Source organism: Podarcis gaigeae, assembly GCF_964106915.1.
Source record: "Podarcis gaigeae genome assembly, chromosome: 2".
In the NCBI taxonomy this organism is placed as follows: Eukaryota; Metazoa; Chordata; class Lepidosauria; order Squamata; family Lacertidae; genus Podarcis; species Podarcis gaigeae.
In genome coordinates, this window is record NC_139679.1 from 65,969,297 (window position 1) to 65,988,035 (window position 18,739).

At 43.2% G+C, this 18,739-nt stretch overlaps 1 protein-coding gene across 3 annotated transcripts in view; it reads right to left on the reverse strand.

Moving 5' to 3' along the window:
* Window positions 1-316: 316 nt before the first annotated feature.
* LOC310839799 (LON peptidase N-terminal domain and RING finger protein 1-like) overlaps window positions 317-18,739 on the reverse strand; it is a 36,945-nt gene continuing 18,522 nt past the window's right edge. For all 3 annotated transcript variants that reach the window (XM_083728736.1, XM_083728734.1, XM_083728735.1), the window contains exons 4-12: window positions 18,110-18,244; window positions 17,550-17,676; window positions 15,896-16,004; window positions 12,612-12,726; window positions 10,328-10,449; window positions 8,959-9,117; window positions 8,613-8,775; window positions 7,822-7,968; window positions 317-4,917 (exon numbers count right to left, since the gene is read on the reverse strand). In XM_083728736.1, coding sequence (XP_083584862.1) covers window positions 4,753-4,917; window positions 7,822-7,968; window positions 8,613-8,775; window positions 8,959-9,117; window positions 10,328-10,449; window positions 12,612-12,726; window positions 15,896-16,004; window positions 17,550-17,676; window positions 18,110-18,244 — 1,242 coding nt within the window. In that variant the 3' untranslated portion in view covers window positions 317-4,752. The remainder of the gene's footprint in view (window positions 4,918-7,821; window positions 7,969-8,612; window positions 8,776-8,958; window positions 9,118-10,327; window positions 10,450-12,611; window positions 12,727-15,895; window positions 16,005-17,549; window positions 17,677-18,109; window positions 18,245-18,739) is intronic.

Consider the following 18,739-nt stretch of genomic DNA (forward strand, 5'->3'; position numbering starts at 1 on the left):
GAGCCCCATTGCACAAGTTGAAGTCCTTGCTCAGAGCTGGATAGATGAATCCTGCCCACGGCTTTCCTGTATACCACATTACTCTGTTAGCTTCCACCATGCTTCACTTGAAAATACTTCAGGCCAAGATACAACTTTTTCATGTATCTGTGTACTGCCTCCCCAATTATGAGAGCATAAATACCCAAGTGATTGGAACTGCAAGGAGGAGGGGTCTTTTTGTATCTCTTTACAGCTGAAAGCTAGAGAATCCTTAAGGCAATTCCTGTGAAATATATGAACCTCGGATAGATCCAAGTAGACACAAACGCTGTGCTCAAAAACACAAAAGTTTATTAGTTTGATAAGAAAATAATAATAATAATTAGACCAGCAGGAAATAAAAAGATACAAATTCAAATGAATTCGGAGTGGAATAATTCCCTAACACATTTTCTACCAGGTAAAATAAACAGCTCACTTACAGTGGAATCCGAAATGCACTTTCCCAGCAGTGAGTCTCACTGAATTAAATGAGACTTACTCCTGGGTAACTGTATATAGGACCACAGCCTCAGTTTCTCTAAGTAATAACCTTGCAATGAAGAGAGAGCACACAAACACATTTTAAATACTATCCACACCCACATTTACAGACTTGGGGGAAAAGAGGGAAGCAAGGAAGTCCATGTGGGGTTAAAACACACACACACAAGCAGGATGAGTATATCTGCTGGTTGACTATGCAGTTTGAGAAATCCTAACTGCCAGAGGGTCAGTAAAACAACCGCTGCCACCCTCTCTTCCTTCAACCTGGCCTGGCTCTGAAGTAGCTCCACCCTGAAAAAAGGCACTTTCCAGTTAAGAAAAAACTTGTGCGTTTGTCAGTGGCTTTAAACACTCCCTTCATATTTCCATTTCCTATAGCATGTGAAGCAAGCAGCAGCAGCAGCAAATCCCTTCCATAACAGGGATATATATATACAAAAGAAGCATTCACCCTGTTCCCACTCCATTGCTGGGATAGCCTCACTTCTCCTTACCCATAATTCCAAGGCCACGTGAACAGCCTAGCACCCATAAGACTCCAATGCTAATTGGCTCCCTTTTTCCCCCCTCCTTGTGGAGACACAAGGTTGGACTGCAAAGGCCAAGCAGCCAACTTTGAAGAAGAGACTGCTCCACATGGGGCAGGACGGACAGCAGTTCCCCACACAGACTGGCTTGCCATGTACAAAAAGACTGAAGGTTGAGGCTAGCGAGCTGTTACACTGACACCTCCGTGTATGAAAATGCCCCTGGGAAGTCAGAGTTAAAGTGTCTATCATACAAACTTCCTAGATACTCGAAATGAACCAGAGGATTTTATTTTATTTTTACATGTTGAAAAAAAACTAGTACTGATTTCAAGAACCCAACTTTGCCCCATCCCTTTTAAGCATCATTTAACATCTTTGGTTGCAGAAGCTTATTATTCCCCTTAATGAGGCACATTGTACAGAAGAATGGGCTCGACTCAAATGCTTTAGAACAAGACATTTGAAAGAAATAAACAGCTGATGCCAGCATGACAAAACAGGCAGCGAGGCTGCGGAATCTCAATTATACTCTATAAATAAATATCACTTATCCTGACTTAGGACTTTTAGCTAATGGGACAGATACTGTGATTGGCTGGAGAACCATGTCAAAATGCTGCACGGCTTATAAAGTAAATAATATCTCTCCAGATGCTACCAAATAAATACAGGATGAAATTCAAGATGAAAAAAGAACCAGCCTAGCCACCCACCACAGAAAAATTCAGGACACTAGACAATGTTGATGTTCTCTGTTCCTTTGCAATCCATTAAAGAAAACATTTGCAGTGATGTTTAAGCAGGCAATGAAAAATAAATAATTACAATGGTAACTTAAAGTACTGGTTTTCTTCTCCTTGTGTTTTTAAGAACAAAGGGCTCATTCACACTTATGTTTACCCTGCCCCTTTCCCCTGGGAAAACCTACGGATTAGCAATGGATTGGAAGAAACGGCAATCAGGTTTTCTGCGGATTGCCATTTGCTCCAATTTAGTACTAAAGAGCAGGTTTTCCAGGGGAAAGCAGCCAGGCAAAGGCAAAACCACTTTGACTCATTCATACAAAGTCCAGGATAAGCAGAGAACTGCTCAGACTTATGCTTTCTAGGAGCTAACATGATGGCCTTTCAAGTCTGTATACTAAACCTTCTAGACACAGTACAGATTCCAGATTCAGAAGCTTCCAGACTGTGAGACACTTGCATCCTGTGAGAAAGCAGAGGTAACAAATATGGAGAAAAGCTAGACAAGGCCCAAAACTCGCACCCATAGGCATTTTGGTAGCTTGGCACTCCCTAAGTTAAGCTTAGTAGCTTGGCACTCCCTGATAAGCAGAGCAATCCTAAGTGTAGGGAGCTGGTGGAACTATAGCCCCGTCCCAAATTCCATTTAGGAGCAGGGCTACTGCCCGTTGAGCCAGGATAAGCCTGGCAGAGAGGAAACGAGTTAATAAAATAAAATTTGACTTACACCACCCTCTTTATTCATATAACAGTGCCCTCAACTTGACTCAAGACGGAAACCATTTCCTGACATATTGTCATCATACTGATTTGCTTGGGGGATTTTCAGCAAGTTCCCTCCTTTCTCTTTGAATCATTCCTATCCTATTACCAGGTGGTTGGGCAGATGAACCTAGTAGGAAGGATTGTGGTTGCCCAGGAGATGGTGAACATGTGCATTGCTAATTGTAATGTGGCAATTATTGGAGAATCTGTCAAAATAATTTGTTGGGGTTTTCTGAACAGAAGGTTCACCTGCCTACAATAAAGTCTTAATTCTTCTTTCTAAATAAGAGGACCTGTACCCTGTACCTAACACTATTATTCGATGTCATTGGGAAAGAATTTAAGGTCAACGAAAAGGCAACAGAGCTAGAAATCTGGAGACGTCAATAACAGGACAGTTGTAATCAAGCACACCATGCGTTGTTGCTCATTCCTCACATCTATGTCTTTCAGTTGGGTAGCAGTTGAGGTCATTCTGCCAAGTGCTTTTTCTCTGAGGGTACTGAAGGGTACACACCATCAGCACCTTTTTTTCTAGAAGAAAAGCACTGATTTGGCCTAATAATTGTTAATCATAGAATGGTAGCATTTGAAGGGACCATGAGAGTCTAGTCCAACCTCCTGCAATGAAGGAATATGCAGCTGTCCCTTACAGATATCCAACCTGCAACCTTGATATTATCAGCATCACAACATTCCCATCTTCTATGTAGGTAAGAGGCCTGTAGCACTTTAAAAGACCAACAAAATGCATGACCTCTCATAGCTTGCAAAGCAGATTCCTATACTGGATACATTTATGTGACCATCTCCTACCACATCAGATGAAGTAGTGCCTTGGTTACAAACACTCATAATCAGCGGGCATTTCAAGGTGTTTTTGTATTTCATGCAATTGCCTAGCAAGGCACACAATAACTAGGCAGTGCAACAGAGCTGAAGCCTTAGCCTTGTTGGTTGATGCTCTGAAATGTAGGGTGATTCTTGGCCAATACATGTTAGACCACAGCAACTGTTTTAGTTCTTTGCTCCATTCCGTAGAAGTGATTTCCAGAATTTAAATTTTCTTCTTCAAATCTCTCTGGAGTCACCTTTTAGAAGTTACATTGTTTTATTCGTGAACAGCCTTTCCCAAATTATACCGCTTTGGAGTGTTACTTCCACATTATGTAGAAGTAGTTGGGGGGGGTTATCACATGACTACAGCAGGGGTGGGGAATCTTTGGCTATTGTTGCTAATATTCCCTGACCATTGGCCACACTAGCTACAGTTAATGGGAGTTCCAGTCCAACAACATTGGGAGGTCCACAATTTCTCTATCCCTGCTATACCCTTGTTCTCCACAGTTTTCTTCTCTTCACAATGTCTTAAGGGCCAAGCCACACATGACTCCTGTGGTGTATTCTCCCACATAATTTTTCTTTAGTTAAAATGCAGCTAGCAGGGTTAAGGGGTGCAATTTGAATTGAGGCTGAGGTGCAAGGGAGAGGCTTTAACCCTTTGCTCCTGCATTGTGGCCTTGAGGAAAGTCGCTCCCTTCTGAGGTAACAACTGAAGAAAAGAAAATACAGATACCTGTATTGATCCTGTCTTTCTCTATCCTACTCTGTAACTTCAAGCAGATTGCTTAAGTTGAAGAAATGGCACAATATACACAATATACATTTTGTAGAGCTTTGAATAATTGTACACAAGCATCATTAAATGACATAAGAGGACAAAGCCCAGGAAGTCCTAGCATTCATGGTGGGGTTTTGGTTTTTGCTTTCAAGGGATGTAGTTGCTCAGACGTTTCTTCACTTAGCACAATGGTAGTCAGGTTTCTTGGACAGATTTCACATCTAGATCACTGCATTCTTTTAGACCCAACAAGGCCAACTGAAAGTCTTTCAAGGGATATTTCCTGTGGACGGTACATCTTTGCTATTGAATCTTGCTACTATTGCACAACAGTTTCAGTTATCTGGTTCATGGCCTATTGCTGGTCAGTTCTACAATGAAAAGAAGTAACTGAAACACACAGAAGAAATAAAGAAATAGAAGAACAGGTTAAGGCTTTACCCCAACCCCAGAAAGAAAACTGGTAGGTGAATACAGCAAAAACCCACTTTGTTTCTGCATATATATATATATATATATATATATGCATACGCACACAACTTCTCTTGGGAATGAGGCTTGAGAATTAGCTGTTGTAGTCACGACTTTCCAGAATGACATTCAGAATATGCTTCAGTTGAGTGAGACGAGCCTTCAGGGAGGTCTCAGAAAAGATCGTCAATTTACGGGTCAAGTCAAGGGGCAAGATGGAGATAAGCCACCAACACCAAACTGGTCCATCTGGAGATGCCTTGTGAGAAAACAAGGGAAAATACATTAACTCATTGTGCTAGGGGTTCCATCTCACTTCATGGAGGAATCAGTTATGGCCTGTTCTGTTGCAGTAACTAAGGGCAACGAATCTGGCAACACCAAGGTATGTTAAGTAGCATAAAGGGATTGTTCCTTCTTTGGCTAATTAGTCTGCATTCCCCACCTGCAACAGTGATGGCTGATGTATGCATCTTGTCTTGTTTATTATGTTACTAAGCTGTAAGCCCACCCCATGAGCTTCTGACATAAATTTCTTAAATAAATAGAATCCTTCAATTAATTTTATGATATTACTCTTCAGAAACATACAGCTGTTGTTTCTGTGCTTTTTATCTTTGTTTCGTTCTTACGCCTTTTCAATGTAAGCATCTCACTGGTTGTATGCTGCTCTGGGAATACTATATTGAAAGGATGCCTAGAAATTATCTAAATAAGAACAGTAAGGGGGAACATAACGTCAGGAACCAAACCAAAAATAACAACAGGAACCAAACCCAATGTGCCCCTTCCCCACTTAAGATCAGGATAAGGGCTGAGAACTCCTGAGGATAGGAAAGAGTTCCTTCTTTCAGAGCTGTAATTCCTACTTCCATATTGCTTCAGAATAAAGATATGCAGGTTTTGTGCTGTTCAACAAGATAATAATTCCTGTACTTTAATTAATTAACCAACCAACTGGGTAGAATTTGACAAAAGAATCTACCCAAATTAACAGGCTTCTTCACATGCTATACTGAATGAAGGAACAAACTGTCTCTATATATGTACAAGTGTTTGTATGAAAAAATATGCAAGTTGATTGGTACAGCTCACCTATTTGTGTACACAGGTACATAGATTGTGCACTCATTTAATAAGAAGAACTAGCAGTGCAAAGAAGCCCACCCACTACTACCATGAATTAGAAAATAGCTGCAGGACTGATTTGGAAAGTCCTTCACTTCCAGGATTTTTAAAAATACATCAGGTAGAAAATCCTTCTGCAGACTTCTCTTCTTGCTTCTGCTGCACAGCCCAAGATGAAGCATCTTGTGGAAAATGCATGAATAGGGATGACAGTGTATTGGTTCCATGGATATGGAAACAGAAGCCCTCCAACGACTGTCCATTGACCAAATATTAAGTAGCCTTTCTCTAGGAAATCACACAACCAATACTGCAATCTGCATTTCCCATCAAAAGAATTAAAGTTTACTTTCATGGGAAATATGCATTAAAAGTTCATATTTAATGGATGTATTGCATTTAAAAAGTTTACTTTTTAAAATTTTGCATGAATTTAAACAGTGAACAATCTTAAACTGCTTAGCACCCTTTTTACTTGACATACTAAAAAAAACAACTAGTAACGAAACAATGAACCACATGCTCAAAAAATAAAATACCATAATAGTTCCTTTTTCCTATTCCTTTTTTGTAATTTAAAAAACCTGCTTAGTTCCCAGGCAATAAATTTAGGCAATGTCTCTTGGGAAGCCATAAGAAAAGCTTGTAAATAGACCCATTTATCTATTTAGCAGTGTGCACATATTTTAAACATATGCTCTAGAAATAAATTTGGGAAAGAAAACAAATATTTTGATTCATCCCATGTCCCTTGAGAGACCAATGCAAGAGCTTAGTTTTCTGTAAAATTGTTCTTGGCTGATCAAATATGCCTAAAGATTACATATTGTGGTCTAAAGTTCAAGGTTGGGGTCAAAAGTTACTTTAGTGGCCTTGGGTAGCAAGTTAACAAGTGGACCAAATTTTCCATTCCCACAGTTAAGGTACATAGAACAAAGCATCAGTTTATCCATAATGGCAGGCTGCTCTGAAAATCTTATGATGTAAAGCTGGGACTGATGGAAGTTGTGGTTCAACAACACCTGGAGGACCACAGTGGGAAAGGCCGATGTAAAGGAACTGGAGGAGATGTTTGGTGCTTTAATATATAGACAAGTCTTATTTGGTATACAAACAGAAATTCAACACTTGATCACGCTGGATCAAGTCTTATCTTCGCCTCATTCCTTCACTGTTATTGTGTTCTTTCCCCACACAATTTAGCCAAGATTGGCAGGTGCCTGTAGAGATTGGCTACTGGTCTTTGAGACAGTCCACTGATCTCAGTAAGGCTATTTCTTAACTTCCTGCATCTCGGCAAGCCAGCAAGAAGATGGAACAGATTAATCACAGGATGCAAATGATCGCACTGTTCCTGAGCTCTTTCAAAACAAGGCTGTTGCTAAACTTGGCAGCAGGCCATTTGCATCGCCATAGGCACAGCCAGTTCAACAGTGTGAAAAGCATAACATTAACAATGGCCTGGGCTATTAGTATCCCCGTTAGGCTGAGTCAACGAGCTGTCACTTCACTAAAGGGGAGTTTGAGATGAGGGGCCAAAACCAACACAACTCCATGAACTGCGGTAATTTTTTTCAATGCTTTTAAAACTAGCCTTGTAGTAATGCAAGTCAATGCTGCTTTTATCCACGAGTGCCATACATCTACTGGTTCCTCACCTTATTATGTTATCTAATAAATGGTCCACGCATCTTATATGTAGAATCCTGTGAGTATTTTGCCCATTGGAAAGGCAGCTAGGCCAGTGCAAACCTACAGTGTATATGCTCTATTAGGCTCTTAGGGTGGGATTGCAGGAAATAGGATGCATGCCAGTGCAAGTCACTCTGCACATTGTTGAAGCATCCAGATCTAACAAGACTGGATCTCCCATGATTTTTCAGCAAAAAGAGAAACAGAATGGGATGCGAGAGTGTCTGTATCATTAGGTACTTTTCTCCTATTCTGACCCTTCCCTCTGTTTCACTAGTACACTGTGCTTTTGAATCTGGACAGCTCCCATTTCTAGGAGCCTGGAGAGAGAAAGCGCCAATACCTGTATATCTTCCTCTTTCTCAGGAAGAGGTCCATGGTGCATCAAAAGCTGTCTGAAGGTGGTGTCTCCATGTTCATAAAATCTCTGAGTTAGCTGGTATGTGCAGTCATGAAGAATTTGAAGCTCAGCCAGTTCTTCTCCTTCCACCTTTGCAGAGAGAGCAGCAGATGGAAGAACAAAAGAAGTGGAGGTGATGGAGAAGGGGAAGGGGAAGGATAAGAAGGGCGGAAAGAGGGAGAAAAGCTCTGTACGAACAACAAGGCCTTGATTTAAAGGGATGTCAACTAAATCTTTAGGTAACTAATTGGCAGTGGGAAAATTTTAGCTGGTGAAGCTGAGAGTTAATGCCCTGCTTTCTTCTCTCCTTTTTGAGGTTATTTTAGTTTTCAAAGATGTCTCCTATTATCCGCACTGAATTGTGGCCTTTCCTTCTAACAATAAATTGGCTCTCCCACATCCATCAGTATCCTAAACGGGCACGTTTGTGTGTCTGAAATTTTAATTTGATTAATCAGTTGAAAGGCAGATTAACACATCAGCTCAAGTTCCTTAATTGGTTGACAGCCCTACTAGTTTTGTATTTCTCCTGCACAGAACTTTCAATCAACAAAGTGCACCTGTCATTGCAATGATTTAGTAACTCAGTAAAATGAATGCCTGCCACATACACCCCATCACCAAAGCTGGCGCATAAGTTATACGGCCAATGGAGGAGACACCACTTTATTGCCTCTGTCCTATTCGGTGTTACAATTGCTGTAGCCATAAGCTACATGGGGCACCTTACTCACCTTCTCATCATCCAGATACTCAATATCTGCAGTGTGGTAGCCATCTCTATGCCCACGTCTCAAAACATGGAACCTCCGTCTGCCTATGGTATCCACTAAAGAGCGTCCGTCAGGTAGAAATGCTATCTTCTGAATCTCCAGCATGCAGCCATAATCAGCAAAACTGAAGAGAAGGAAACCAATATTGAGATGGTGTCATAGAATAAAAGAATTGTAGAATTGTAGAGTCGGAAGGGACCTTAGGGTCATCTTGTCCAACCCCTTGCGATACAGGAATTTCAACTAAAGTTCAATAAAGGGATTAGAGATATCAGTGCCACTCTGCCAGGATCTCTCTGCCACTTACCTCTTCCCATTCTCATACATACACATGCCAAACATCTTTGTGCCAGTTTCCTGACACCTTCGCATCATGAGGCGGTAGCGAGGCTCAAACACATGAAGGGGACACACAATGCCTGGAAAGGACATTGTGCACACAAAGATTGGGATATTCTTAGTCAAGCTGCAGAAGGAAGGAGAAAGAAGCATAATTACATGCTCTTAGTGTGGCTAAAATAAATTCTACTTGTGCGTGTGCACATGTGAATAATTCGCTAAATTGGAGCTCTCCAGATGTTTCAGGCAACAATTCCCATCAGGAATGATGGGAGTTGTAGTCCAAAACATCTGGAGAGTGCCAAATTGGTGTATGCTCCACATGTACAGTTATACAACTTAGAGATGCGGCACAAGCTCTCTCACACAAAATGAATCTAGGCAGCTGTGAAGGGGAGTCATTGCCAAAGGAATAGGGAAGACTGATCCTCTCCCTTACTCTTCACTTCCACGTCCTTTTCACACCTTTCACATTTTCTGGGGTCTAGCTGCCCTGGCAGGGCCCACTGGAACTGCTACCTATCTTATCTGATTCCTGAGACACTAGGCCCTCACGAAGCATTGCTGCCAGAGCCCAACACTGCTTGAGGCCCCAAGCACTGCTACAGCCATGGAGCCACTGCTCTCCCATATCCTCCTCCCGCTAAATGGGCCTATCCAGCAGCATTGGCACTTTGGGGGTGGAAGCAATTGTTTAAGACCAACCAGAGAAGTGGATGAATGCAGGCAGCTGCAGGGCCACCATGGGGAACCCCTCATGGGAAGACAGCTCAGAGCCAGGGGAATGGTGGTGGGCCAACGATGAGTGACCAACGATGAGGGAGAAGAGGAAGAGCAGCCTAGGAGGAGGAAGGGCCATATGCTGGGGAGATAACAGAGCTTACTGAGCAGGAAGAGTCGGGGGCAGAGGACAGTTCAGACTCTGATACAGAAGAGGGGGCTGGAGAGGTGTGGGGCTAGGAGGCAGGACACTGAAGAAGCCCAGGAGACTCCAGCTCCACACAACTCCCCTTGATCTCCTAGGACATGTGGGGAAATGAAGCAGGCTGAGCAGAAATCAGTCGTGTGCAGGTGAAGTTTGAGACTGCTTAGGAAAGACCGGGGGGGAGGAGCATTAGTGGACACTGGGAAAGTGGGGTCCTTCAGGCCTCACACCTGCCTCAACTGGGAAAGCCCTGCAGAGAAGGGTTGCTGGGAGTATTAGGCCAGAGTGCTTCCGTTTCACTTTGAATAAAGAGTTAACTTTACTGACTTCTGGAGATCTGTCGTTTTATTGCTCACCTACGCCTGACCTGAGCCCTGACACTACAAAACAGAAAGCAAAAGTCTCTGTTTACTTTGAAAGTTCTGCCATTTCAGCCTGGTGGACGCGTTTCCTGTCTGCAAGTTGTAAAGGGAAGACAGCCATCATGAGCTCCTCCAGCAGAAGAGTGGTGTTGTATTTTCCAGCTCTCAGGTACTGGAAGAAACCATAACATCATAAGAAGAGTCCTGCTGGATCACGGCAAAGGCCCATTTAGTCCAGCATCCAGCTCTCACAGGGGCTAACCAGATGCCTATGGCAAGCCCAGGAAGAGGACCTGGCTTTAATCCCACTCTCCCCACATCTGATTCCCAAAGGCATCACTTTCATTTTATGAGGAAGAAAATCATTATGGCATGTATTAAGGATTCACCATTTCAAGTAGGCTCTCCCAACCCTGGGTCCCTAGATGTCCATGGACAGGAACTACCATCATCCCTGACCATTGGCCATACTGGCTGGGGATGATGGGTGAAACAAGGTTGAGGAAGGCTTCTTTTTTGAGAGGTATAGGTCCTTGTGCATTTTACTAGACAACAGAATGGTTTTTCTTTTCTTTTTTTTAACAGAATGTAATTATCTAAGTTTTGACAGCCAAGACCACAAATCAGATACATCCCAACACCAGAAACCGAATTCCAGGTTAGCATGTTTTCAAACAAAGATCTACAGGGCTTCCAAACCCAATTTGAAGGAGAAAGGCATGTGCCTTTTTCATGTTTGATATTGCCACTATTTGAGATCAGTTCCCTCTTATTAACAGAGTCTATGTTGTGCTACCTAGAATTTTAAAAAAGAAAAGAACTTAGAGTCAACACACATCACAGCCTTCTTTCTTCTGGCTTTCATAATGAACAAACCAGTATCTACTATCAGGAGGGCCTCGCCCAAGTGAGGCAGAGCTGCAGCAATAACCTCCTGTCACTGCCACTTACTGGGAGGGGCAAAGTGGTGGAAAGGTCAGGGCTGCATGACTACAGCAGCAGAGCAAATCTGACATGGATATCAACCCACCCCTCCTAGTAAACAGCAGTGGCGCTGCTGCCAAGAGGCTAGTGCTGTGGTTCCAGCCCACAGGGTGAGCTGCTCCTGTCTATGTGTAAGTCTAGAAAGCACAAAACTCAGGTAGAGGAAGGAGAGAATATGGAAACCGAGGTGTGGGAGCATTTACTCTGTGGAATTAAATCAGGGCAAGGCTGTAGCTCAGGGCCAAAGCATCTGCAATCCCCAGAATCTCCAGGTAGGAGAGACTACTGCCTGACAACCTAGAGAACCACTGCCAGTCACTGTAGATAATACTGGTCCTGGATAGCTCAGTTGGTTAGAGCGTTGTGCTAATAATGCCAAGGTTGCAGGTTCAATACCTGTATGAGATAGCGGAATAGTTCTGCATTGCAGGGGGTTGGACTAGATGATAATGGGGGTCCCTTCCAACTCTACTCTTCTATGATCAAGGTAGGCAAATGGTCTCACCAGTATAAGGCAGCCTACCTCTGAAGTGATATGACAATGTCTTCCTTAATTGCTTCCTTTAAGCAGGAAATTACAGCTATTGTTCACTCATCATGTCAACTGCTTCTTTTCTTCATGTGAATCCTGTTGCATGGGGGGAGGGACCTCTCCCTATGCAGGATATGGCCCACAGAAACCATATCTATAGCATCCATATAATAACTTAAGCTGATGTTTCCAAGGTGTGGGGGGGGGGGACTGTATTTGCCTCGTGTCTGTAGATTAGCTTTCCTATTCCATTACTTTGCTACCTGTTCACAGGAGGCCAGTTTGCTTGTTTCTGCTATTGACCCTTCTCCATCATGGGATGTGTTATGTGATTTCCCATTTCAATAATGTCATCTGCTCTGCAATAAACCTGTGGCTCAGAGGACCCTCTTAATTGGAGGCTGAAAGCATTATTTAATCATTTCCACATCTAATGCAAATATAATGTTTCCATTTAATCAACAATTATCTATGCAAGTCATACCTGGCAATATTCAACAAACCCGCATTGATTTAGCACTTGGAGAAGAGCCAAGTACCTTTTGGTCTGATGATCCTAGCAAGAAAGCAGGTGCAGCGATTTCTACCATAGCACTGCACCTGTCATGATTTCACTTAAGTAACATGCTGCTTTTTCTAACAATTATCCAGGTCAACAATGGAATTGAATAAATGCCATCACCTACTCACAGTGATAGAATCTACAATGATCTTTTCCCCTCAAGCACAAAGAAAAGCTCTAATTCAGGTTAAATTAAACACAAATCCAGACCTTCCTTTTCCTCCATTATGCACACATCCTGCAAGATTTCTCTTACCTCTCTGAGGCTCTGTTTGCAAAGTGGACAGTTGGGTCTATGATCTAGGCAACGCTCCAAGCATTCTTTGCAGAAAGTATGGCCACAAGGTGTGGTCACAGGCTCATAGAACATTCTGCAGAAAAACCAAGGGAAGAAAGGGAACGTGAAAAATTCAGGTGGCAAGAGAATTCCCAAGCAGAATCACAGACAAGGCTAAGTTGTGTTTTGTTTTTTTAATGTACCAAAAAATATGTCCATTTGCAGAAAGTTTGGTAGTTGAAGCCACATTGCTAATTTTTGATGACTGATATATAGGGACTTATTTCTTAACAATGAAAAATCTCTAGTACAGATCATTACATTGTTATGGGGAAAGGAGTACTGTGTGTTATGCTTCACTGTCTTCCAAGAGTCGTGTTTGCACGTTGTGTGTGTATGTGCACAAATCTGCTGTTTGCTGAAAATCCCAAGAATTTATATAAAACTTGCTTTTTCTTTTTGCCTGATAACATCAAGCAATTCATTTGGGAATAAAGTGCAGCTTATATTCAGGTCGATATGTATTTGGTGTTTTCCTATTGTATTTTTATGTTGTGAACTGCCTTGAGATCCTCAGATGAAGGGCGGTCTACTAATTTAATAAATACAGTGGTACCTCGGGTTACAGACGCTTCAGGTTACAGACACTTCAGGTTACAGACACCGCTAATCCAGAAATAGTACCTTGGGTTAAGAACTTTGCTTCAGGATGAGAACAGAAATCGTGCAGCAGCAGAGGGAGGCCCCATTAGCTAAAGTGGTAAAGGTAAAAGTAAAGGGACCCCTGACCATTAGGTCCGGTTGTGACCGACTCTGGTGTTGTGGCGCTCATCTCATGTTACTGGCCGAGGGAGCTGGCGTACAGCTTCCGGGTCATGTGGCCAGCATGACTAAGCCACTTCTGGTGAACCAGAGCAGTGCACGGAAACACCGTTTACCTTCCTGCCAAAGCGGTACCTATTTATCTACTTGCACTTTGACATGCTTTCGAACTGCTAGGTGGGCAGGAGCAGGGACTGAGCAATGGGAGCGCACCCCATCGCGGGAATTCGAACCACCGACCTTCTGATCGGCAAGTCCTAGGCTCTGTGGTTTAACCCACAGTGCCACCCACTAAAGTGGTACCTCAAGTTAAAAACAGACCTCCAGAATGAATTAAGTTCTTAACCCGAGGTACCACTGTAAGTAAAAATAAAATAAATATCACATACTTTAACTGTGACACAGACTGTTCCAGCCACTGGTGCACCCAACAGATCATGCACCACCTCATTTATGTGGTAAGATGGCAATCCAAGAATGTTCCAAGGTGGCATGGGGTAGCTAACTGAGAAAGGCTTGCTGTCTGTCTGTCCATGGCCTGGTATCAAGCCAACCATGTTTTCAATGTCAATTTTTCAGAAGTTCATAAGGCACAACATCACCCTCATTCATGAGAAGAAATTGCTTTGCTATGAAACAAGGAGAAATAGGCACTGTAGGCCATCACAAGGAGCCACTGAATTTTCTTCGACAGCATGTGGCATTTCCCATTGGTTCTTCTTCCATTTTGAAGGAAGCATCACCAAGCCTCACCTCAACTGCACTGGCATGCAGTCATCTCATTTCCCTTAACTAAAGTTTAGGTGGATAAGCCTGGGTGACAAAGTTGCTAATAAGGATATTGCCTAATTACAGGCATAAATCCCCCAGGCCATGAGCCTTTTGGCAAGGCTTGGGAGAATTAAGCTTTTAAATCCTGAGAGAGAAAGAGATCAGCACAGGGGCATCATTCACATCGGTTTCTCCCTGTCGTTTCCTTGATGACTGAGGAAAGGAAAGGCTGGAAAAGGTTCATATTTTTTTTTTAAAAGGCAGACAAGGTGTGTGTTTAATTGGACATCCAAATGAACCCAAATCTCACAAAGCTCCAGCACAGAGCCCAACCTCATGCTTCCGTACAACTCAGCAGAAGTAGGCAGAGATGCAGGGGATCAGCTTTGCTCAGTTTCTCTGTATTTTTATTATTAAATTTCTATATCGCCCTTCATCTAATGATCACAGGGCAGTTTACAGTCTAAAGCACTATCTACTGAGAGAAAACAAGATATTAATCTATAAATAAATAAATAAGGGTGGCTAATTTTATATTATTTGTGTGTGTGTGTTGTTATATATGAAGTACCGTATTTTTCGTCCCATAGGACGCTCCGTCCCGTAGGACGCACCTAGTTTTTTTGGGGGGGGAAATAAAGGGGGGAAATTCCTTTATTTCCCCCCCAAAAAAACCAGGTCAGGGAACAGCGGTATGGTGGGGCTGCACCTCCCAGCTGTCCCCCGAGCTTGTGGGGCTGGCCGATGTCTGCCCGGCGCGCGGGGCGCTCGGCTTCAGGGCACCCCATGAGCCGGGCGACAGGCTGCTATCCACAGCATGGGGAGCCCCGTGGGAACTCCCGCAGGGCTCCCCACACTGCAGATGTCTGCCCTGCGCGAGGGGCGCTCTGCTTAAGGGCGCCCTGCTTAAGGGCGCCCTGCTTAAGGGCGCCCTGCTCGCCGGGCGGCAGGCTGCTATCCGCAGCGTGGGGAGCCCTGCGGGAACTCCCAAAGGGCTCCCCACGCTGCGGATGTCTGTGCAGCGCACGGGGCGCTTGGCTTCAGGGCGCCCCATGCGCCGGGTGACAGGCTGCTATCCGCAGCCTAGGGAGCCCTGCGGGAACTCCCGCGGGCTCGCCAGGCTTGCTGATAGCTTCCTGAAGCCTGGAGAGTGAGAGGGGTCGGTGCGCACCGACCCCTCTCGCTCTCCAAGCTTTAGCGAAAGCCTGTATTTGCCCCCTAGGATGCACACAGATTTCCCTTTCATTTTTGGAGGGGGGAAAGTGCGTCCTATAGGGCGAAAAATACGGTATGTATCCCGACTCAAAATCATGGGTGATAATTCAACTAAGTTTTACTCATAGCAGACCCCCTGAAATTAATGAACATGCTAAAGTTAGGTCCATTTAATGGGTCTACACTGAATAAAACCTAGTTAAGCATTGCCCCGTGTATACGGAGGCCATGTTAAGTATTTTAATAAATTGTTAAATAAATGGCTATCAACACTTTTATCTGCATTGATGAAAAGCCCTGAATTTTTCAGTCATTTTCACATCTCCCATTATATATATTGCATTCCACTCTCCGCCTTTCAAGCTTTGGCTAGAATGTGAAGCAGTTGACTGATCACAAAGTTCTCACATCAAAGTGCACAGGTGATCCTTTATCCAGCAACTCTAGAAACTGACCGTATGCAAAGAGAACATTCCAAGTCTGAAGTACTCAAGAGATCTGCAAAGTCTGGTTTATGCTCCTGGGTTGACTTGGCTTCTGTTGCCGATGCCCCTTCTTCAAAATCTTTGTTAGTGAAAGAAAAAGCAAGAGAGAAATGCTGAATGCCACACATCACCCCACCTCAAGTCCATAGGGCAGCTTTGCTTTGCACATGATGATCACAGTCATACTGGAACAACCCATGCCTTTGTACCTCCACAGACCAGTGGTCTCATGCTACACCTGAGCAACAAGGGAAACTGCATCAATAAATGGTGCCCTCACACCTTACATTTTTAGGTAGAAACCTGAGGGTTAAAGTGAATCCCTGCTGAATGTGAACTTAGTGGCAAACCTAGTAACATCATGGGAGTTAGTGGCAAACCTAGTAACTTAGTGGCAAACCTAGTAACATCATGGGAGCGGTTTTTCCAGCTACTCCACCATTTGCCTTTGAAGGCTTATAAGAAGCTTCTGCAGGAGAGGGACCGTGAATAAAATCATGGAAGGAGTGTTTCTAGGACTAAGCTGAAACTGTGAAGCTGCATGTTGTTATATTTATAGTATTGGAATGTAGTTTTTGGTGTGTTATATTTGATACTGTTTTATTATGTCGTTACGAAATTGGTTTTGGATTGTTTGTTTCAAATGCATTCCTATTTATTTGTTACAACCTGCTTTGAGCATGATTTTTTTGTGTGGAAAACCTGCATACAAATCAAAGGAATGAATGAATGCCTCGGTATAATGTGTGAAATGGCCTTTGGGGATTTGCAGAAGCAACCTGCCACCTGACAGCATTTCGCAAACTTGCCCTGCGTAGTGTCTGACATCTCATAATTGCAACACTTAACTCAGGCTTCCTCAGCCTCGGCCCTCCAGATACTTTTGGCCTACAACTCCCATGATCCCTAGCTAGCAGGAGCAGTGGTCAGGGATGATGGGAATTGTAGTCTCAAAACATGTGTAGGGCCGAGGTTAAGGAAGCCTGACTTAATATGATGCCCCCTTCCCTGCAACAACACCAAATAGGATGCTGTGTCATCAGACCCAGTCAAGAGCAGACACCGTGGACTATGGAGACAGCCTCCTGGAAGCAGCATCAATGACACCTGTCGTGGTGGGGCAGAGCACAGTGGCAAAAAGGGCAGGGTGGCAAGGGCAGAACCAATCTGGCCTTCCCACCAATGTGCACAATTACCCTCAGCTCATTGCCATCCTGCCCTGCTCCAAGCAGCACCAACGATGCCTGGCCAGCTGCATAGTGTCACCACACCAGCCACCCCTGAACCCAGTACTTGCTGCAATCTGTGTTGAGTAGGACTTCTGGCTCTTTTTCAAGCAAGCCAGTGGGAGTGTGTGAGCCCCAGGCAAGGCTAGGGTTATTCCTATCACAATAAACAATGGCATATCATGAGATCCAAACACTGCCATATGTTGTGTAGACAGGACCTCTGCTCCTCTATTAAGACCTTGCACCCTAATATAAGCTATAAAAATTGACTGGTTGCAGTTTAGAGAATAGTGGTTAAGATACCATACTCCCATGAAGATTCAAGTAGCCACCTTTTGTTTTCCCCAGATAATACTGACTTCTAAACATTGTTGTTGTTGTTTTAATATCCTTACCCCTTTCCTTCTCTGCTGAAAAACCTGAATTGGACTTCTTCCTCAACCATTCTGGTATGGAAAGTGCTGCTTGGCTGTGATCAGAAGCATCTTCTCCCAGCCAAACTTCCTTTCTTCCCTTCAAATCCTATTTCATAAAGAAAAGCATCCTCTTAAACACCTCCTTTCCAGAGCAGACCAAGCAAAAAGACTACGGGCGAAGAAAGACACAAAAAGACAGTTGTAGTCTGCAAAGCACATACATGCAAACCCCACATTTCTTGTCTAACGTTTTGCTTTATTGAAATCTAAAGTTGTTGTCTGCAACAACAGTTGCCTACTTCTTTACTCTATTATTAAGACCCTCAATTCCCCAAAAAGGTAGAATCTCATTCAAGAGGCAGATTTAGAACGCAGGAATAAAATTTCCAAGAGCAAATTACTAAAACACTGTACTGTATGCATGCTGGTTAGGTGGTCTATATGATGTGCACACCCATCGAAAGTGATATTCAAATGCATGCCTCCCTTTCATGCTGCTGCTAGCCTTGTAATTGGTACTGCCACTCCATGTTGCTTACCTGTAGGGGTTCTCCTTCAAAAGACACAAGGGCAGTTAGCTCTTTCCCTGAATTAGACCCTTTCAAGTTCTGACTGGCATCACTCTTCAGCTCCATAACAGTGCCTGGAAGAGGGGAGGCGTCATTCGCGAGAATCTGGCAAGAAGAAGAAAGCAGGTTACTATATTTCTGAAAGGAAAAGAAACTTCAAGGTAGAACTTGCTTTTAAATACCATTATCTCTCTTACTAAGAGTTTCTTAAGTCAAAAATTGCTAAGCTAGCTAAATGCAAATTAAAATAGTCTTTGATGCCACAACTAAAACAAGACTTCAAGCCAGTTCCTTTACCGTTTTTCTTTTAGTCTTTCCCTTTCACTGGACAGAAAAACTCTTTCCTGCAGCTCCAAAAAATCATTAATAACATGCCTTAAAAAAATATGCATGCAATGAGACTAGATGTAAAGGCAGAAGCTTATACTTATATCAAAATGCATTAACTAATATATTTGACTGTAGTGCTATAGTTAAAGAACCCACCTGAAATCAAATTATTGGAGGATTTCCACTCCAGGAACTAAAGTCCCCTGTCAGCATAAATGGTGTACTGTTCTGAAATGCAAACAGTCACACTACCTCACCAGAGTGTTTTAC